Below are 22,530 nucleotides of genomic sequence, written 5' to 3'. Positions count from 1 at the left end.
AAGGACAAAATGGGGGTGGGGGTGGGGTAGTATCATTTACTCATGTGGTTCCAAACCTGTATGAATTTCTTTTCTTCTGTGGATTTCATTTTTTTTTTTTTGAAGAATGTTTTTTATTTTGAAGGTTTTTGTTAATTTATGGGTTTTGGTACTTTTGCCTTTATTATAATATGCATTTCTCTCTTCTTAGAGCATTCCAGTGCCAGCTGCTGTCAGCAAATATCCTTTCACAATGGTTGGGGGTCAGATTGACCCGGATGATCCTGACTACTGTAGGTTCAAAAAGCAATGCTGTCTGTATTGGGGTGCAGTGGTAGAGGCTCTGGACCAGCTGCAGTGGATGCTATTGGACTTTGTGGTGCCACTGGCGTGGGTGTGTGAGGAGGGGCTGGCAGTGTGTGTGCAGAGTGGGGAGTTCGACTGGAGAGATGGCAGGGGCCGGTGCACCCATATGGAGAAGCTGCTCTCAGTGCTGGAAAACAGGGATGAGGTATGGGACCTGATGTGTCAGCCTGGCCAGCGCTACAGAGGCATCGAGGGGCATCGGGCAGCGGCTGTGTGCATCCAAACCTGCTGGAGGCTTTACTCTGCCCGTACCGCCTACCTGCTCCAACTCAGGCCCAAATGGGCGGCACAAATTATTGCCATGTCTCTGCTGAAACATGCCAAACTGACGTCTCCACCAACTAGAAAACCACCGCATCAGGGCAGAGGTGAATAAAATACACATTTATGTAACAGTTAGTTCTGGTCTTGGAATCTGATTGGTTGAGCAGCATTCCAAGAACTTTAACTGTATATAACAGTTTAACTTTTCATTATTTGTATCACTTCAGACATTCATTGTTTGTGCATTCCAGACTTCAGTTAGTACATAAGGTACTACATTTGATGAGAAACAAACTTTGCCACACATGAAAAAAATATGTTCTGTGTATTAGGAATGTGTGTATTATGATTATACATACCTGTCATATTTTCACTGCCTTCACAACTTGCGGATAGCAAAGTATTGGATGCACTTTTCAGAGTCTTGGCAGAAATAGTAGGTCATTTGGGTACTTGTTACAGGTATAAAAACAAAGATTTGTTTAGGAACAAAAAACTATTCAGACTTGTTTGTGAGTCAAAGAATCATTCATTTAAATGAATTGTTCAGAAATGCTGATTCATTTGCAGCTGTCTTTATGAATAAGTAATTGAATCATTTGACGGATTCGTGCAATGGTTCTGCTGTGGCTTTTCTTGAAACTTTTGTCACTGGCGGGGCAAAAACAGACAAAGTAACTGGCAATATTGTGTGTTTACTCCAGCAACTTCTCAGAAATGTCTCAAGCTGTCATTGGTCATATCTTTTGAATGATCATGAATCCATGGCATAAGAAAGTACAGTGGTTCCACTCATAAGATGTTGTATAAAATCAGGCTGTTTAACAAAAAATTTGAAAACACACCTGTAAGGTACATATATTTATCAATGTAGCCTAGGAAAGAATTGAACTTTCATTGCAGAGGTGCTAATACAAAGAGTGATTGTGATTTAGATTAAGTTTCTATTTTTCAGAACAGATGCTTCATCTGTGCTGTCATTGCTGTAATATCTTTATGAAACTAGCATGTCTCTTAATTAGTGCCCACATGTTCATTTATCCTCACCGTCACTCACTGTGAGAGGAGACACAAGCTTGTGTATGTTTCCACCCTTTAAACACTCACATCCTTTTAATTAAGCCTTAATCTTCCCCTGGCAGAAAGCTTCATGTAGCCTGCTAATTGAATTAATAGAGGGAAGATGTTTCTAAGTATGCACTTAGCTGATTTAATTAATGTGATTTATGCTTGGTTTGTCTCCATGAGACCCAGGGAGAAAGACAAGCATAATTTCCTCCCTTTGCTGCCATCGGTGGGCCGACAACGTGATAAATCCATGTGCTGCTGGGTGCTGGGTGCTGTCTGTCACCGATCACTTTTATTCTCTTTTATTCTCTGCTGTCTGTGTTTCACAGAGTCTGGCAGCCAAATGGAAACACATCACCTCCGCCAAAAGGACTATCATCCACGTCACATCATTGGGTAATTTTTTTCCATCTGTCATGATTGTTTCTGGTCACATAATATTTTTAAGGGGAAAAATACATGTATTTGGGTGCACCTGCAGAAAACACAGAAAATGTATTTACCAAAAACTTGTCATTGAGGCCTGTGCTGGCTATTGGAGATGATGATGTGTGTGAATTGTAATCACCAGCAGATGGAGTGTGATTTTTGCACTGGGGGTGGCTGAGGAGAGGCCTGTGTGAGCTCAGATAATTAAGAAGTTGAACCCTATTGTTTTTATTGCCTCGCTCTGTTACTTTTCATGCATTTAATCATTTCATTATAGAGATTAGTTTATAGCAGTCTTTTTGAGAATTCTGAGTGTCTTGACTTAAAATAGTCATTAATTTGTTGTTAAAATATTTAAAATCTCATTTCAGATCATTTTGATTCGTTCAATAGGATATTCCCAACATCAGCGGCTCAGTCTCAGGGATCTGATGTACTCCAGAATACCCAGATGGGCCGACTGTGTGTCATCAGAGGTGAGGGTTTTAATCATCACATGATCAAATTGGATTGGCAGCAGACACATGAAAGCAAACACAGTACTGTTTGTGTTACATATAGATGAGAATGTTGAGGTCATCTATGTGTCTCCGGTGCGCCTGGGTGAGGATGTTCTCCAGTACTACACTCGCCTGCTGGGCCTGCAGACAGCCATTGAGCTGGGTGACGCTTCTGTGCCTGAGTCCTACTGTGCCAAACGCTTCACCATCCTCATGCCAGAAGCACTGGAGCATTTTTCAGTATGGTGCCACACACACACACACACACACCTAGATGTTGATACGCAGACCTTTTTTTCTCCCCTCAACGATTGAATTTGTTAACAATTTTCATTGAAGAATTTGATTTATTTCTCACCTGTAGAGGGCGACAAAGGTGACCTTTGTATTAACTACTCTGTGCTGATCTTCCATAATTGATTAGGTTTCAGCACAAGGATCTACACTTTTACAATTACACATTTAGCAGAGGCTTCTATCCAAAGCCACTTACAATAGAAGAACAAAAGCAATTTGTATTTATGATTAAGTTATAGCAAAAGCAATTTATATATATTTGATATTGTTCAAAACTAAACATAAACATTGTCAATATATACACTTTTTGTTATCAGGGACCCCAAAATATAATGATTCTAATATTGCTATATATTTATTAGCCTATTATAATGATATATATTTTCATGTATAAAACCTTATATTTTATCAGACAAATATTACTCATGATATTATAAATGCAAAATGTTTGCAGTATTAAATAATTGGCTTTTATATAAACAAATGATAAAAATCTAAATAATTTATTAAAATATTTACTATTTGTTATATTTACTTACTATTTATGACAACTCCCGATCGGGGTGAAGTTAGGGGGATTTGTCAACAAAATTTTAAGAGCACACATTATTTTAATATTTTATTTTATTACTTCACACTGTATTTTAATGTAAGCGGTGCAAGCCATGCTTGTTTTCTTTTGTCATCGTTTACACAAGGCTAGATGTTCAATTCAATTCAAACTTATTTTAAATTTTGTCATCGTTTACACTAGGGTTGATTTTAAATTCAATTACCAAGTGGAAAGTTCAAGTCATGAATAGTAAAATAACACAAATGTAAACTAGTCTTGAAAGTATGCAAGGAAGGAGAGTTTTTTTTTTTTTTCACTATGCAAATTTGTTTCTTCAATTATTGTAGGCCTAACTGCCTGCACGTGTATGCAATGCAACTCTGTTATTTATTGCCGCATAGCCCACAAGCGGCATGCGCTGCCTCTTCCCTTTCGATTCCTCTCCGTGTGTAAACTCTGCCAGGCGTGTCAGTAGGATAAATCTCTGTTAGCCGTTGCTGCCAGCATGGCGTGCCAATGACAGACGGGACAATTCTGCTTGGATCAAACATACAGATGTGGAGTAATTAGTGCTTTCCCCACAGAGCCCATCACTAAGCACATAGTAAAGACAAGAGGCTGCAGAGGTGTACGGCCCTCCCCTGACTCTCCTTTATCAATTTAACGTGTTGAAGTACAGAAGAGGTCATGACCCTTCTGGCTGCACATAATGGGCCCAATGTGTTTGTGCACGTTCATAAATTACACCCATAGACAAAGGGAGGGGTAAGACTGGACTGGAAAGGACAGTTATTTATGTACACAAAGACCGCTGAGATTTCACCTTTTTTTGGGGGGGGGGATACATAATTAATACATTTTTGTTCTGTATACTCTTTATTAGAGCTTATAATGTTATTATGAAACATACAGGATTCATTCTGCAGCTTTTGTGCTCATCAGATTGACCATTAACTCACAACAGTTCATTATGTTCCTCTTTTAGACCCAAAACATGTGTCTAGCTTCAGTCCTGAAGTACAGACCTAGAACACTACAGGGCATCAAGAATCTGATCCAGGGGAAACAGGCATACATGTTCGGCGGTGTCACCCACACTGATGACCTGGCTGTTGCAGATGAGCTCAAAGTTCCACTTTTGGGCATAGAGTCTGCGGTGACCCAGCTATACAGCACTAAACCTGGAGGAAGAAGGATCTTCAGTAGTGCAGGGGTCGACATGCCTCCAGGAAAGTGGGATATATACTTATACACCCTGGAGCAGGTCTGTGTGCCAGTCATCTGTTTAAATACCTCATGTGAAACTTACATTGATGATGTAGAAAAAGAATAGTATATTAGAGGTAATTCATTTGTCTGGTCTATTGTGACAGCTTCATAAAATGCCACTCAAGGGCACCAGGAGTTCAGCTGATGACAGCCTGACATGAAGCTCTGGCCAGGCTGATGACAGAACACATGGAAGTCCAGCAATGGTAGGATTGTTTTAGTTTTAAATAAATTAACTTTTAATAATGTGGTTGTTTTGTTTTTTTGAGAAAAGACATTTTAATTACTCTTGTATGATTATGTTTTTATTTTTTATTATGTTTAATTTAATTATATATATATATAATGATTTTTCTGTTGAGAAAATTTGTTCTGATTTGTCCTTATCACAGTTACATCATTCAAAAGCAAAGTCTGCATTAGTCAGTGCCTGTGGTGCAACAGGAGCAATTCAAAAATATCAAGTGGCTTGTTTTTAAATGCGAAATAAAATGTGCCATTTCTTTTATTTTGCAAATGCAGCTACACTTCAGTCACAAGCCCTGTTCATTATAATTTCCGCTTTTCCTGGTTTTTATATTCCCATTCTGTACAAAATGCACCCTTGTCTCAGTGACAAGCCTGTCATTACTGACCAAGGCCAAACTTTGATGCCATCATCATGATTTGTCTAGAGAGTGCTTATGACTCAAATTCATGGGAAATTAATAATGAGTCATTTGAATTGTAGCATATTTATGAATTCTAATTTAAATGTGATGTATTCAACAGTCTGTCGTGTGCTTTAAAAACACATTGGTTTTATCCGCCCGTAATCATGGTCATAATCCTCTCCTGTATCATATGCTTACAATTTGGCCCTTGATTTAAATACTGTGCTTTGCCATTACACCGTGAGCTTTATGTAAGCTAATTACAAGGTTATAATCAAACACGGCTGTGTGCAAAATCAGACCTTGCTTCTTTGATTGCAGCCTCTTATTGTAGCCTTCTATCCCGGGGGCAAGAGGAGGCCGTGTGTCCTACCTCCAAGCTATTAGCTCAGTCCCTAATTCACACTGAGGGCGAGAGAGGAATCTGGGGCTTTAATTGTGGTGGCATTGGTGCTGTTAATTACAGAGGTAAGCGGTTGAGGCCCAGCCAAGCTCCATTATGGTGATGGCGGTGAAGGAGCTTTAAATGGGGGGCTCTTCACCAGCTGGGGTCCCAATGAGAGGAAAGGGAACTGGGGCCTGATGAGCTGGCCTGCACCCTTAGGGCTTCTGGGCCATATGGAAGCCAGTACAGGCCTTTATTCTACCTCTTCAACCTTTTTAATCAATGGCAAGCTCTGCTAACAGAATGGAGAGCACAGAGGTTATTTCAATGTGTCATTCATTTTGAACAGATCTGTATTCACTCTTTTAGTGGCAATCTTGCCATTCTGCAGCACCCTTTATGCCTGAATTTTGCTGAATGCTCACGGTTCTGTTTCCGATTGCATATTTGCATGTTATTTGTTTTATTTATCTGCTTGATGTTATGTTCATTGTATTTTATCTTTATTACTCTAAGCTAATAAATTCAGCAACAAATGCAGAAATACTCTAGAACACATATATCAGTCTAATGTTGCAGTGGGTAATAAAGGGTAAATATTGCCTTTTGTTCTTTAAGTACAAAAAAATTAGTATGTATGATGTCTATTTGCAATTAAATTTTTAAAACATGCATTTGGAGGCTGTTATCCTTTGAGAAAAATATTACAATGATTTTGTAATTATCAGACTGCAATTATCAGTCCTCGGTGGCTTCACTTAAGTTTTACGCTTGGCTTTAGTTATAAGTCATAGAAGTTTAAATGGTGTTTTGCCTCTCTAGGGAGCTGTCTTTCACTTTAATGCATCCTTAATTTCCCCCTGTCAAGCCTAGGCCTATGTTCAGCTCCCCCTCTATTTACCCTATTAACTGTGTGTACATTTTTTAATTATTGATTGCATAAAGAGCCTTTTCTAATGCAGGAGAAAGAATACCAGAACCCATGTGTTCCTATAGAGGAACAGCCGCAGAGATAAGTGTGAAAACAGACCTAGAGGCAGTGTAAAGAAAGACTGTGTGATTCTTTGCAGTCTGTTTGGGAGCCCCACACCCGAGGGGTGTTTTAGCCTGGGGCAAGCCTTACAGCTATTCAAAGAAGATGGGTTAAAGACATGTGGATCTCACTCTATTCAACGGTTGGGTGGACTTGTACCCGCTACACTTTACACATTACAAACATGCACGTTCTGCCAGTACACGGGTCATTAGATACAAGCGAGCATTATACTAATAGCATCAACAGAAAGACAGATTGTCTCCTACTTATTTTATTCAATGCATGTGGGATTATGTGTTGTACCACGTTTATTATATTAGATTTTGAATGTAACAACATCTTCTGTATTCCCCTTTGGTTAATGTTGCATTTGGGAAGTAATCCGCAAACATGTCCAAATATAACCAGGCTTTATTTTCAAACCCATTCAAAATGTTGATTTACCTGATATCACCACATTATATGTGTACAAGATTTGTTGGTTTGCCTAACATCTGATGTATAAGAAAGGTATATCATAAAGGTATATGGCTTACACACACACACACACACACACAAATAAATACATAAAAAATACTGGTGTTTCACCTGTCTCTGTCCATATAATGAAAGCTAATGGTGTCCAGAACAACAATGGACCTGACTGACTTTTATTGTATGGACAAACAACAACAACACTTTTGACATTTTTCTAAATATCTACTTTACTTTTTGAACAAAGAGATGAGGATGGCAGACAGGTAAACTATACCTTTAAGGAAAGCCCCATATTCATTCAAAATGTAAATATATATTAAAAACATTGATTTACCTATAGTATCATCACTTCATATTTGTTTAGATTATCGGATTTATGGGAAAGGTATATCAGAGGGATTACAAAAAAAGAAAAAAAATGCACAAAACACAAAAATATACATTTCAAATATATATATATTTTTTTTACTATTTTTGTTAATAAAAAAAGAAATTTAACTGACCTTTGTTACATGAAAAAAAAATAAAAAGACATTTTCCAGAATATCTACTTTTGCATGAAGATATTTGTTTTCGGGTGAACTATGCCTTTAAGGAAAGCTTTTAAAAAAGCCCCATATCCCTCTTAGGAGGTACTGTATGCTTTTGACTATGCTCGTGACTGCAGTGTCGCTCTTTCTAATGTAGAGATCAAACAGCAATCAAAGCACACAAGAGACGTGTTTTATTTATCTATTTTCAAATAGCTCATCTTTATGTGGAAGCCAAGCAAGGCCCGAATCCTCTCTCACAGTACAGCTCGCAGTTTAAGTCCAAATAAAGAATGGCAAAAATTATTCCCTCTCGCTTTCCTTCCCTCCCCGCTGTTCGTGTGAAGTGCATTGCCAAATTCTCAGAGTGCGCCTGCTCTTTCGCGGGGAACGAAGGCCGTTTCCTTACACTTTTTGCCGCACCATTGTGTGCTTTATGGCTTGTGTCGGGGGTGAAATCACTGCGCAGCGATTGACCCTGGCTCTTCCGGTACTTGAATATGATGATGACTGTTTCATGACTTGAATATCAACAGCATCGTATCTCCTCGTTTTGAGACAACTTCCTCAGTGATGTCAGTTTTGTTTGACTGTTATAAATGTACTTGAAAAGGATAAAGACTTTATGAAGATCAAAAATGGATTAATCCTTACATCTTCTAGAGCATAACTTGCACTTCTCAAGGTTGTAAAACTGGACCTATTGACTTGTTTAATGTGGTTAAATAAAAAAGGGCCTTTTATTAAATAGTTTCCCACCAAAAAGATTCTATCCCCTTTTATATTGTGCTTAGTTAGAAATGTTTTGTAAGCACAAACTATGCACTTATGTGCAATCCGTAAGTGCTCTGTCCTTTCTTCTCTGCTTTGAGAGGTCCTTAAGGTGAAATTCTTTCTCTTACTAACCAACAGGTTTTAAGAGGCACTCACAGGAAGTCAAACATTGCAATTAACAACATAATTAAGTGTCAAAGACATTATGGTGTTTTCTAGTTACAGAAACAAGGGCTGTATTGATCGGAAACAGACCCCGATTGATCTACTGATCGATTGGCTTGCATGGGTATTTATCTGCCAGCATGTGTCAGTTGTTATTGGGGACAGGTGCAGTTACTATTGCCTTCAGTTAAAGCTATTAGACTACTGTGATGCCTTGGCAATGGGCTGTCAATCAACACCAACCACCACCCCCATACACAACCACATTCTGTGCTTTTGCAAGGCATGTCAAATTAAGACACACTTCAGAAGTTACTGCTTCATCAAGGGTATTGACGCTATGTACTGTTATATGTTTTTTTTTACATCACGTCAAACACTAGTTGGAAATTGCTTTATGGCGTAAAATTCAAAGATATTAGTTTTATTTAGGTCATTCTATGTAGCTTAGTTTATGCCTGATTTTGCATTTATCTGTCATTTTGATGCAGGAGTCAGTGATGATCAAGTTCTTAGATGAGGTTCTTCATCTTCTGGCTTCCTATGCCCATCCGGCCAACACGTCCTACTATGTCACATGGGCCTGTTTCCTAGAACACTTCCTCAGGGAAGGTAGTTTCAACTAATTTTGCAAAGTACCTCTAACCAATTACTTGTCAGATCTTCCTTGATACTATTTATCTTTTATCCATCTCCTTCAGCAGGTGGAGTGATAGAAGCCTTCCCTCCTTTGGATAGTGTGACATGTCTGACAGTGGATCTTCTGGTGGAGCCAGGAGAAGATGTTCACATGCTGTCCTGCGGAGATCAACTGCTTGGGCCGAGTGGTTTGGAAGTGGTGGGCTGCACCGTACCTCAGACCTCCATCTGCCCTGACGTCCTGCACACCATTTGCACTCGTGTGGGTCAGGCCTGTCAGCAGCGCTTCATCATGGGCCACATCTCCCTAGATCTAGTCACCTTCCTGCATCCCAGCAACCTCGAGCAGCAGGTTACTGACTTACAATCTTATTTAAAACATTTTATTTTTACACAACCGTTCAAATCTTATTTAAAACATTTTATTTTTACACAACCGTTCAATCAAAGTCTCCTGTATCAATGTTTACAATGACACACAACGGTTTTCAATAAGTGAAAGTGAACTTTATATCCTTTGGAGTCTCTTGGATATATTTTTATTTTTTCAAAAAAGATTTTTATTGACAAATTTGTCCTTAAATGTCAGCGATCTGTTTTACAGCTCTATGAAAACAGAACCTGCCATGTTAGGAAGTTGTTGAGAATGAGATGGGATCTGACATGTGGCACGGTTCTATCACAGCCCTTAACACTATTCTCACCTTAGAATATAGACAGTGTGAGGGTTCAATCTACTGGTTCTGGGCTCTTATTGAGATGTTATAGGACACTTCTATAGGTTCCCCTTAGGAGCTGTACAGATGATAGAATGACCGGGGGCTAATGTGCCAAAAGGCTATCTTATAAACTGTCAGGTCTTATTGTGTCAATAAACTAATTCCCCTTTTAAGGCCTTGCCCCCTGACCTTACAACACCCCTGCTATGTAGTGGTGTCAGACAGGAGGTTGGAGTGTCTTTTCCCTCAGACGTTGGGGTTCTTGGTCACTGTCAAGACAGATTGAACACTGTAGTGCTTTCACTAGCATATTACTGTTGATGTTCTTTTTGGTTTGGTTGTTTGTGAGATTTTTCCATTATTTTTTCAATTTCTGCAAAAACTACATTAAGACACTACACTAAGTAGAATTAAGAGACTGTGTACTTTATAAATGAATATGTGCAGTTATCTAAACTAAAGAGTCTTTTATTTCTAATCTTTTTGACAGCATAAGCTAATGTAGTGAGGTTGAAAACAGTTAATTTAGATGTTAATTTAGACCTCATGAAGCTAATTTTTAAGGTTACCTAAATAAACATTTTTTATTTTTACAGTGCAGAGTCACCCCTAACAGTAGGAGGTTAACTAGCATTCCTTGCGTTTCAGACCGTGTGGATGGTTTGCTTTGCATCTCTGCCAAAGGACATGACAACTGAAAAATCTCTGCAGGGAAAAAAGGAGGGGATGCATTAAAATAAATATGAGTCTAATGTAGAAAAAACGGTATGGATTTGACCTCACTGACCTTGCTGTGTTAGATATTGATTTAGTCATTTTTCAAAACGTGTTTCTAAATGTAGGTCTGTTTATTAAGTCATTGAATGTGAATATCCCCTGTGGAAATGTTGTACATAGTGCAAATGATAAGTGAGCAAAGAAGTGATTATATAACTAGGCAACATGATGCATAATTAATTAGAGTACTGTGATTTTTATCAATGATCCCTGCTGGCAGGCCTAAGATGGAAATGTGTCTTGTCACATTGTTCTTTTTGCGATTCCCACTGCCACTAGAGGGTGGCAGAACACACTCGCATTGTGTTCACTATATCTGTCACTATTGCAAATACAAGACCTTGTCTCAGTTGTTCTTAATGTTTTAGGGCCCTTTGTGGGGATGGACAGGCCTTTTGGTATGAGCTAATCCTTTTGTTTGTGTTGTAATCATGTGTGTATGTTCTTGGAATGTATGAGATGTTACGGCTCTGAAAAATAGCTTATGACATTTACTTAACACAGTGAAAGTCTTAAGCCCCCATTGAGTCAGTGGTTGATTTTTACAGCTCCATATGCACATTATGCTATTTATCATTCAAAAATTGCGAAATGCCATGGAACTGATATATTTTCGAATGAATGTCACATGCTGCTGTTTTAATCATTGACTCAGTTGGCATGCTGTGATTTTAAAATAGATGATTGACTTTGGAAGTCAGAGATGGCAGTTTTTTTATATAAATTACGCATTGCGGTGGAATGTTCTCTTCCATAGAAAATTTCACACTTAAATCTCATATAGTCTCCTTATAGAATGGATTTTACTCCTGCAAATGAAAGTAATTCATACATTATTCTGATTGAATAGCACAGGATTCTGTATATTGTGATTTCACAGAGGCACGGGATGAATTTTATTCAGTGTGTCTTACAGAGAATAAACTGCACACACAATTAAAACCGACAAAAGGGATTCAGACGGATAAATCCAAACATTACTGTCCCATCTCGCCTGGCACAGAGGCAGACAGATCTGCCAGACTAGTCGAAACCTGTCTCTATTTAAACATCAATTTACATTCAAACCTGTTGCTAAAAGCAGTCTGTATTTTTTGTATGTGTGGGGGAGAGGTGGGTCGCATGTGTTTGCCCTTGCAGGCTTGCTTCACATTGTGTGTTGAGGGAGGCTCAGCTGCAAGATTGCAGTTTTTAATGAAAGTGAAGGAGCTATAACAGACAGGTACAATCTGGGCGTATATATCAAGGGCCTTTGTTAAGGTTGACAATGAAGCAGGCTTGGCTGATTCTACAGACTGGCTAAATGGTCCCACCTATCCCACAAGCACAGGTATTAACTATGGATGGAATGCACTGCTGGGTGAATTCAGCTCTCTATACTGATGTCTTCCTGTAAGCCTGGAGTCCTATTTTTAAAGGTCATTGCTTTGATCCCTTTATAAGAGCTTATTTCTAAAAGGAATTTATTTTTTCGGTTGCTTAGTTTTTAAAAGAGCTTTACATTTTTGGGGAAAGTCACATTTTGAATGAAAGAATAGTTCACCCAACAATGTAAATTTGCTGAAAATGTACTTACCTTCAGGCCATCCAAGATGTAGATGAGTTTGTTTCACTTGCTCAACAATGGATCGTTTGGAGGTAATGGATGCCATCAGAATGAGAGTCTAAACAGCTGATAAAAACAAATCAATAATCAACAAGTAATCCACATGACTTCAGTCCATCAGTTCACATATTGTTAAGCAAAAGCTGCATGTTTTTATAATAAATGAATCAAGACAATATTTAACTTTAAACTGTTGCTTCCGACTAAAATACAAGGGGATTTCACTGGAAGAAGCATTATCATGAATTATAGACTCATATTTTGGCAAGAAGCAAAGGTATAATGTTAAATTATTATACTGAGTCTCTTATTCCTTCACCCATTCACTGCTAAATTTCCCCAAATCTGTTCCGATGAGGAAAAAAACTCATCTACTGTACATCTAGGATGGTCTGAGGGAGAGTACATTTTAAGCAAATTTTTATTTTTTGGGTGAACTCTTCTTAAACTATGTAATGTTGGAAAAATTAATCTGGAGGACATCATAACATCATTTTTTATATTAGTTACAACAGAGGAATTTATTTTCTGGACAAAAATAACAGAATAAAACAAGCATTTTATATAAATAATCTTTTGTTCTCTTTCTTTAAAATAGTTTTTATATACTGAAATTAATTGGTGTTTGCAGTTGAAATAAATCCAGTGTAAATAGATGATTCGGTTCACTGTATTTCAGCATGTGAATGTTCAGCGTGATACTATGATCATAAAGTGATTTCAGCAGCCGGGCCACCATTTGCATTCGCTGGCAGCAGCGTTTAGGTTGACAAATAGGGACGACAGGAGAGTCAGCCAACTGCCACTTAGTTATTAACAACTCCTTCACTGGTGATTTATTTGCCACTTTTTGAAGAGAGGGCATAGCTATTAGATTATTATCAGTGAAAATTATCCCTGTTTAAGCATAAGGCCACGACTGGGCCTGACCCCTTAATATCCTTATAATGATGCCATTAACCATACAGATGTGAAGAGAGTCTCCAGTTGGGCTTTAGATGCATTATGTTTCTCTCTCTCTCTCTCTCTCTCTCTCTCTCTCTGTGTTTTAGATGCATTATGTTCTTTCTTTTTATATATATATATACATAATTGTTTTTTTATGATGTTTTTTTTTTGAAATATAGTTTTGTAGTTTTGTTTTGTATTTTTTTTTATTGTCTACTTGTTGGCTGAAAATAAGTGATTGATTTATGTGTTGTATCTGCTGACTTATATCTGTGTGCACTGGTATTTATTTAGGTATGGGCTATTGATCTTGACCTGGGCTACAGTAACCAGTTGGCCATGACCCAGCTGATGCTCATGATGACGAGGGGGATGCTGGACTGCTGCACCAGTAAATCGGAGGTTCCTCCTCCAGTCAGAGACGTGAAGTCTTCCATACACAATGCTAGAGCAAAGACCAAAGCTGTAAGAATCCGTAAATTCAATTAAAATATCAACTTTCTCTTTCAGCATTAAGAAGACATGGTTATTATATACTGGATTGGAAATATGGTATTCAAACATATCCAAGACTTTAGAATAGATGGATTTGGATTTTGGTATTCAAACATATCCAAGACTTTAGAATAGTTCAGTAACAGCCATTAAAAAACTGACATTTTTTTTCTGGATTCTTTGATTCTTTGAGATTTCAAAAGAATTGCATTTATGTGAAACTGAATTTTATTGTAACAATATAAAAGTTTTTACTATTACTTTTTATCAATTTAATGCATTCTTGCTTAATAAAAGTATTAATAAAACCAATGTAATTAAGTGGATGGGGACCATGGGATGTCAAAAAATATCATGAAATCGCTATAAAAGAAGTCTATGCAACTTGTGTGTTATTTTCTAAGTGTTCTTAAGGCATATGATGTGAGGCACAGACTGAAATTGACGTCATTATTCACTGAAAGTCTTGCTTGAAAATCTTCACCATTCGTGGTCATCATTCACTTTCAATGCATGGAAAAGAGCAGCATGGACATCGCTGTAATTATCTTTTTCATGTTCCACAGTAGAAAAAAAAGTCAGGAGGGTGAGTAAATGATGACAGTTTGAATTTTGGGTCAACCTTCACTTTAAATTTTGTTCTCTAAACTGTTTGGGATTCTTTTAGCTCTTCAAAGCTCAAGAATGCCATTATCCTGAATGTGTTCCTTGAGACCGGACCAGAGAGCAATAAAAGTCCTCTGCTGAATATTATCCCGATAAATCAAGGCATCCATAAAGATTTATCTAGCTAAGCTTTGTTGTTTTATTTTGCTTAAATACAACTAAACACTGTAATTACGCTTCGACCTGATTGGTGTTTAGAGGAAGCTGAATTCATTATCATTTTGATAGATGAGCCTAAATAATCAGCCCATAAATAATGCATACATATTCATTATGCATGTGTATGCATGCCTGAGCACCTCATCAACCTGATGCCAGCCCCTAAACAATAGACTTCCTTTATTAGTGGCAAACCGGAGTTTACGCTTGTTAATCTGCGACTTGTATTATTTTATCAAACATTCATTTAGTTTGTATGTGCTTATATCGCCCAGCTTCCGCCTGCCTGTCTTAATGGCTCTGGCTTTGGCCATCATTTAGGCCCAGAATATTACAAACACAATTAAAACCCTGCAGGAAAAGCTTTTTGTTGTTGTTTGAGGATAGTGTGTCTGACAGCTGAAAACAGAGTTCCATAGAAGAGAATTACTCATGCTTCGCACACTGTGCAAGGGGTTTACCCTCCGCTTCATATCTGTCACTGAGAATATGCCTCATGCCCGCTACGAGTCCTGTGAGTCTTGCCACTCTTAACTAATCCGCTCTTGTGGTGTTCTTTTAGACACGTCTTTTATCTGCCATGTCTTCGAGGGTTGTTGGGTTTTAGAGGAAACCTTTCTGTTTTCTGCACCGGTATAACCTTATAATGCAGGACTCTTTCTCCCCAGTGCCTTTTATGACTATGAGACTAATGTCTGTTTCTCCATGTGGGCTTTTAAAACCCTTCTATTTGTTTCTGGCATGGCTGTTATTGCTGTCCCCGAGAGGTCAATATATTATTTAGATGTACTGGTCAAATTTTTAGCAACAGAATTACATGCAGTTTGTTGCTTAACTCTGTGTGTGTTTGTTTTCTCCTCAGCAAACCTCAGTGACCAATCGCTTTGCAGTGATGTGCACCCGACTTCTTCATACCAATCTTTCTTTGGTATATTATATATTACATTTTTCCTGATGTGCAAAGCGCAGGGCATAGGTTATGATGTCAAGGTAAAATGTTAGCTTATTTTGCAATAATACAGCTGGAGTTCTTTGATTGCAGAGCAAGTGTTTCAATATATTTTTTTATGTGTTTCAGGCAAGACAAGGCACTGTGTTCGCCCTCCATGACAGCAGAGATCGAAGAAGCCTTGGCATGCTGTGAGTTCCCACAAGAAGCAGGCAGACGCATTACCCTTATCTTTCTCCAGTTTTGTTTTCCCTTCCTCTGTCCCCATTACCATTAGAGATATATCTAGACCTTGAGCACTCTCCCAAGAGCAGATTAAACATTATGTAGTGAATACCTCAACCCGAAATGTGTCAGAGCACAAAATACTGCCAAGTTGAATTAAAAGGCATTCATCACATAAATCCTATACCTATCCCATTGAAGCCCTGCTTTCCTTCCTCATTTCTCCCTGAAGAATAGCACACTCTTTAAGGCTGAGTTCTCATTAAGCTCTTTACAGCCCCACAGCCAAACAAGGTGATTGTTTTTTTGTTTTTCTCTGATGATGGTTCTGGGGGATCATTAGTAAGCTCGTTTGTTTCTGTGTGTCGTTAACAGAACAATCTCGGAGGATCTCCAGGGAGCGCTGCTGACCTTTGCTCACAACCTGTCAATCATTCATCAGGAAATATCAGCTCCAAATATGCGAGGAGCAAACAATTTTAAGGTATGCGGATGTTGTTTTTCCTTAACCTACTCTTAAAAGACCAGCTAATGGTATGTTCTTTGCTTCACATTCGTCATAGAAAAAATAAAATTCAGATGTTTCACATTCAGATTGTGTATCTACAAATTACATTCTATGAAAAAAAGGTACAAAGCCGTCACTGAGGCGGTACCATAAGGTACAAAAGCACCTTATTTACCCCTAAATGCTACATATTAGTACTTTTGAAAAGTGCATATTAATATATATTAAACCCCCAGTACCTTTTTCTGAGAATGTAGGACATTAATCGCATTTATTCTTAATGGTTTCACCATATCTGAGAGTGTAGGACATTAATCATCTGTCAAACACTCAGGGTCACTTTACAAAGACAAAGAATGAACTGTGACCATCAAATAATTAACAAAAAATATATCCACAATATATAAGTCACTTGGTAGAGAAGTCGCATCAAGTTCACTATTCCACCACTTGCTCCAAAGGGCTCTGCAAAACTTTAGTGTAATGCTAGTTGTGTTCAAAGTTGTCTAATTTAATAATTTCATATTTTTCAAGTTAAATTGAAATTTGGTACAACAATTGCCTGCATATTACCTTTGGCAAGTGATGAATAGACTGGTCCTTACAGGTGCAGTGGAAAAATGGGTTGACTTCCAGTTTGCACAGAACTGTTTTTGCAATCTTGTCTAAATATGCTATTCTAAATAAATTATTGTTAGTATTTTAACTTAAGTTTATTATTACCAGCACTGTACCAAAGTTTTGCTGAGACTTTTGGGGGCAAAGAGTAGTAAATTTGAGCTTTTGGGCAAATTCAGATGAGGACACATATGATCTTACTTGAGTGCATTTTTTGAGAAATCGTCAATTCTGTGTCGTAACATCTTATACAGTGCACAAGGCATTCATTTATAAACTTCAAGACTTTATCTCTGGCTACATTATCTGCAGCTGAAGTCATTCAAATGTAGAACACTGCTGGATACTTTGAGTGAATTGGAGTTTCATTGCCACTTGCTGAATTACTACTGTACATTCAACACACTGTTACTTAATTTGATAAAGGGATTCTCATTCACTGTTCAGTGGCTAGAGGTTAGGATCTGTAGTCAGACATGTACTGACTGAATGTCTGCTATTGTTTGCTTTTATAAGGACCTTATCAAGGACATTGAGGAGGTCTTGGGCATTACAATATAAAACCAAACCACATCTCAGGAAGAAAAGGAGATTACTGCACCCGAGAGCGAACAGTTATCATCTCATAAACCTCATAGATCAACTCCAGATTAATCAACATACTTAGAGACTATCATACAAAAGCATTTACACATTCAGTTATAATTGCTGTCACCAAACATTTCTATAGACTTCAATTATAGCTGTAATGTGGCTAGCATTAAAAGGAGATACACGCATGCATGAATCTGCTTTAGTGGATTTTTTCTATTGTTACATTGTCCAGGTCACATAGTTATAGTGATCTAAAATGTTGTACAATATTTCTCTCTAGAAAGATTAACAATGCAAACAGGATAATTACAGTTAAGTTACATGTGCCATTTGTGACATAGCTCTTCATAGCTAGAGACTGCAACAGAGGAATGTTGCCTAATCTGTACACTATATAATGCATACATAAATTATAATCACTCCAAAATAATCCATTTTGATAGTTTTTAAACAGATATTTATCTGTACATGCACACTGATTCTAAACAGCAGCAACATCCAGATAATTATATAGGTTTGCTACTAAATTACTTGAATCTGTTTTAAGTTATTTCAAGAAAACCTTAAATAAATTGCTAAACTTTTGTGGATTAAGTTGTTTGTTTGTTTTTTATGTTATCAAAAACCTTTTAAATATTCCATTTTATAAGACTAATATCTGAAATTCAGTCAAACAAATAAACAAACTTTAGTGGAGTTGGTCTGTAATTGGCTCCAGATATGACTGACCAACAAATAAAATAATCACAATTATTAAACATGTAATATATCCAATATTTTGGATATTTATAATACATTGGAAATATAGCCTAATAAATCAAATATGTTAGATATTTAATATATCCAATATTTTGTTCTATTACTATATTGTTTTTTTATAAATAATTAATTTCCTTTATTGATGAAAGTCTGTGTGTGCATGAGAATGAAGAGCCATAGTAACGTTACTGTACATATGAGAGGATCTAGGGCAAATGGGAACAAAAAAGCGCTTGGTTGTTTCTTCCCGGAGAAGATATTAATCGTACCAGTGGAGGTCGAATTGAACTCCTCTTATATTTCTGCAGAAAATTAATTTATTAATCGTACTTTCGTATAAGCAATGGAGTAATATTGTAAATATTTGTCAAAAGAATATGAAAGCCGCTCCGCTAAGTTGTGTTACTTTCACTGACAACCGAACCGTTCGCTCGAGTGCGGGACTTGATTCGGCATCACAACGTAATTTTCCCTCTGATTAAAGGTTGGGGAAATCTTTAATCAGAGGGAAAATCAGAAAAAGTCTGCAGTTTGGTTGGGTTTGGTGGTCTTTATTAATGATTTACGTTGCTTAATTTTTTTTAGTCGTGACGAAATAATGATGTGACGTCACGTGCCATCAGTTGCTCTTGAAACGTCTTTTTGATACTAGACCACCTGACTTTAGGGTTTACTCAGCAATGACAGAGATTCTACGCAGAACGCATTGGTGCTTCATAAAAGTTCCCCAGCACCTTTGGGAGTAAAGCGCCTCATCCTGCCGTCTCTTAAGTACTTACATGTCACCTCACTCAGCACCACAGACTGCGCGCTCCCGCACTGGACTTCATACCGTGTGCGCTACCGTGATGTCATCAACGACCAGTTCGGTCTGTCCAAATTAAAATGGAATAATAACGTTTGAGTTGCAGGTGCAGGGAGCAAACTACCCAATCCTTTGGACCGGTGCTTTCCCTTTTATTAAATACCACTGCACCAAAGCACCTCTACAAACACAGGTGTGCTGCGCATCCATTAAGATGAACTGAAACATATCACAAATAGCTTGACGGAGAGTGAAACTCTGAAGCGCTCATATCTGTGCTAAACTTATACACAGCCTCCAACTCACACACTGGCAGTGTTGCCAACTAATTTTCAGGGGAAGTTGCTAAAGGCAGATCGTTTTGTTGCTAAAAGTTGCTAAATGACATTGTGACGTAATTGCGACATGACGTCATTACGTAATCGCAACGCAAAACTACATAGATTTTAGGCTTGTTCGACTTCATGCAGCTCTGCGCAGACCGATCGTCGGCTGACTTGAAGCAGTGCATGCCGGTTAGAAATTTTGTCCGACTTGATACAGCGCTGACGCCATGTGACTGTGACGTGTGCCATCAAAGTACCACGAGAGCGATTCGAGAGTAGCCGGAGAACTCAGCCAGCGCAGCTTCTGAAGAGCGGCTGCACAGGTTCTGATGACGACACAACTGATCCACGATTGGCTGGATTCACTGATGACACCGATGACATGCGTTTCAAGTTTATTGCGACGACTTCAGTTTCAGAAATTCTCATATGGATTTTTAAAACAGTTCAATACGTTTTTTATGTCGTCTTCATCTTATAAATCATATTTATTAAATATTGTTTTACTGTATTTACTTTATTGTTAATATAGAGTTTGTGTATGTTTATTTTGCATGACTGTCTTTTTTTATACAGACCTTTTACAGTATTCAGCAGCATAACCTATTCAAATGAGCATTTTTAATAACTAAAATGTTAATCTTAAAAACATACAATCTAATGTGGTCATAAATGTATGCTCCTATACAAATGGTACATATTACATTATGTTCCTCCATTTGTTTCGTTTCTTTCATATGCTCTAGTTTATTTTGCTGTGTTTATACTTCACCTGCATGTGGTTAGCAAACTGCTATCAACTTGCTGTAACTTCAACTTAACAACTTGACAACATTCTGTTCACTTTCAAATAGTTGGTCTAAATCACAATATAAATCCAACAGAATTGTGCTTTTCTGTATATAAAAAATCAATGGTGTTATGTTTTAAAATGTTAAAAAGAGCTCAGCTGGAGGGTACTGTAAATCTTGTTGCTGAAACCTTCTTAAAAAACACATACCCACCAGAGAATTTTTTTATAGGTTACTTTTATCATTTTGTATTAGCAGAAACACCCATGTCATACTGCTAAAGTATATATCCAATATGTTATCTTGTTTTTGGAAGACACCCTTCCAAAACACCACTTATACACACATCTTAAACGCGTGTTAATACCATTAATACATAGAGATACTTAGTCACTAAATCATGAAAACAATGGAAATCACTGATACAAATGTTGAGGCCAAAACTGAAAGTGGACTTAAAATGGTAATTGCAATTGTTGCTAACTATAAGTAATAATGAATGGAACAGGTGTTGGCTATGGTCCCATGGTTCCTTAGGATATAGAAAGAACCTGCATTACCAACAAAATGGACAACGTCACCATTAATGTGTTAGACAGCAAAGGCAATGTTGTCATGCTAACGGTTTCCAGGGACATCGTTGAAAGGATGCAAAATGGTAAGTACACCACATGACTGTGAAATAATTACAAGTCACCAATGATTTGTGCAAGTGTTTTATTTATCATTTATTCCCCCCAGATCAAATGTTCCTTTCCTCTGTCATGGAGAAAGTATCAGCTGTTGAAACAAAAGGTACACATTTACTTAATGAACAAGAATATCCAGGGAAATAATTCTTGAGTGACACTGACCACATCTACAATCTTCTCTCCAAACAGCTCTCCTCAGTGGCCCAGCTTGTGCTGCAAAGCTTCTCCAACCTCCTATTCCATGTCCCACTACCTCCACTAGGTCGCCGGCACCCCTAAACCTCAACCTTCATGTATGCTAGGGGATTATCACAGTGGGGTCTCATTATAGGAATGTGACACCCATCTACTGCACATACAGTGTTGGGGAAACCTGCTGTGTCAAACCCTAACTTTGACATCTCCAGCCTTTGACCTCTGGGCCAGGATATGTGGTGGGCCATGTTTGTGTTAATATTGTAACACAACTCATGGAGATGCTTGGCAAGAGTGGATTTTGACATGTTAAATCTATCTGCCACCCCACGATATGACTCCTGATTCACCAATGTCCAAAGGCAGGCAAGAACACTGTTCGTGAGTGGCAGTTTGGTCTGTTGTAAATTCATATACACAGGACCAAGGGTAGTGATGACATCCTGCAACGGTAGAAAAATAGCTAATCAAGACAACATGCTAACACTTGTAATAGTTCAATGAATTTTATATTAACCAGTGCAGTACAAACCTCCACTTGTTCTCTGGAAAGCCTGAAATAACTTCTAAATTCTGAGAGACTGTAGAGAGGGACAACATCCTCCACAAAATTGTCTATTTTTGGAACCATTCTATATAAGAACAAGAGGAATTGTACTCACTATATACAGTACATGTAGCCTACCTGAACACACATGTAACATTAGTCAAACATTTATTATCAGTGTTTTATGTTGAATAGGGATTTTAATTAAATAATTAGTCTATACAGAAGTGTTAAAATTTGAGTAAAACTCAATTATTTATTTGTCAGAATGAGTCATTCTCTCTAATTAAACCAAAATAATAACAATTATTGTTAAAAGGCAAGCAACAAGAGCTATTGATTACAAAAAAAAACACCCATTACATCATTGCAAAGACTTTAGACTTTCGATACAGTATTTTTATTCAACATATAACTTTCCGATTCTAGGTATAGGTCTAGTAACTTTAAAGCTAAATTAACTTAAAAGCTAATGTGTCTATAATTTGTTTAAAAATATACTTTTTACATTTAAACTTTTACTCACCTTCGTTGCTCATCGTGCTCAATGTATTGCAAAAAATAATGGATTTTCTATTGCTTCCAGCTCATCTGCGATCAAGTAAGCAAACGCCACGTGATCTGCCATGACTGACGTAATTGCAGCAAACTACGGGAGCCACAACGTGTCCGGCTTCATATCTCCGTTTGCAGCTCCTCCCCACCTGCACGCGGCTACTCTCGCCGATCGGTTGCATCCAGTCGCAGCCGATGTCGAACACACCGAT

General features: G+C 37.7%; 1 protein-coding gene and 1 long non-coding RNA gene across 3 annotated transcripts; one reads left to right on the top strand and one right to left on the bottom strand.

Moving 5' to 3' along the window:
• The first annotated feature begins 9 nt into the window (after positions 1–9).
• Positions 10–17,945, top strand: LOC109097818 (IQ motif-containing protein H). Its single transcript, XM_042775820.1, is given in 16 exon segments — positions 10–15; positions 191–672; positions 674–713; positions 2,007–2,073; positions 2,500–2,526; positions 2,529–2,582; positions 2,668–2,846; positions 4,442–4,720; positions 9,237–9,357; positions 9,447–9,736; positions 13,729–13,899; positions 15,617–15,688; positions 15,691–15,744; positions 15,833–15,894; positions 16,304–16,412; positions 17,571–17,945. Coding segments are annotated over 16 exon segments (2,151 nt in total). The 3' UTR covers positions 17,709–17,945.
• A 3,116-nt stretch (positions 17,946–21,061) lies between these two features.
• Positions 21,062–22,324, bottom strand: LOC122148588. Of its 2 annotated transcripts, none has more exons than XR_006162486.1 (3): positions 21,749–22,101; positions 21,184–21,659; positions 21,062–21,109 (listed from the first exon to the last, which is right to left on the bottom strand). It is a non-coding gene; the product is annotated as an uncharacterized LOC122148588 (long non-coding RNA). The 2 variants fall into 2 exon arrangements; XR_006162485.1 differs by lacking the exon at positions 21,062–21,109 and adding an exon at positions 22,290–22,324 and having other exon boundaries at positions 21,140–21,659; positions 21,749–21,848.
• Positions 22,325–22,530: the final 206 nt, after the last annotated feature.

Source organism: Cyprinus carpio, chromosome A18, assembly GCF_018340385.1.
Source record: "Cyprinus carpio isolate SPL01 chromosome A18, ASM1834038v1, whole genome shotgun sequence".
Taxonomy (NCBI): domain Eukaryota; kingdom Metazoa; phylum Chordata; class Actinopteri; order Cypriniformes; family Cyprinidae; genus Cyprinus; species Cyprinus carpio.
Note: the sequence above shows the minus strand (reverse complement) of the source record. Positions and strands in the feature narration are given on the sequence as shown.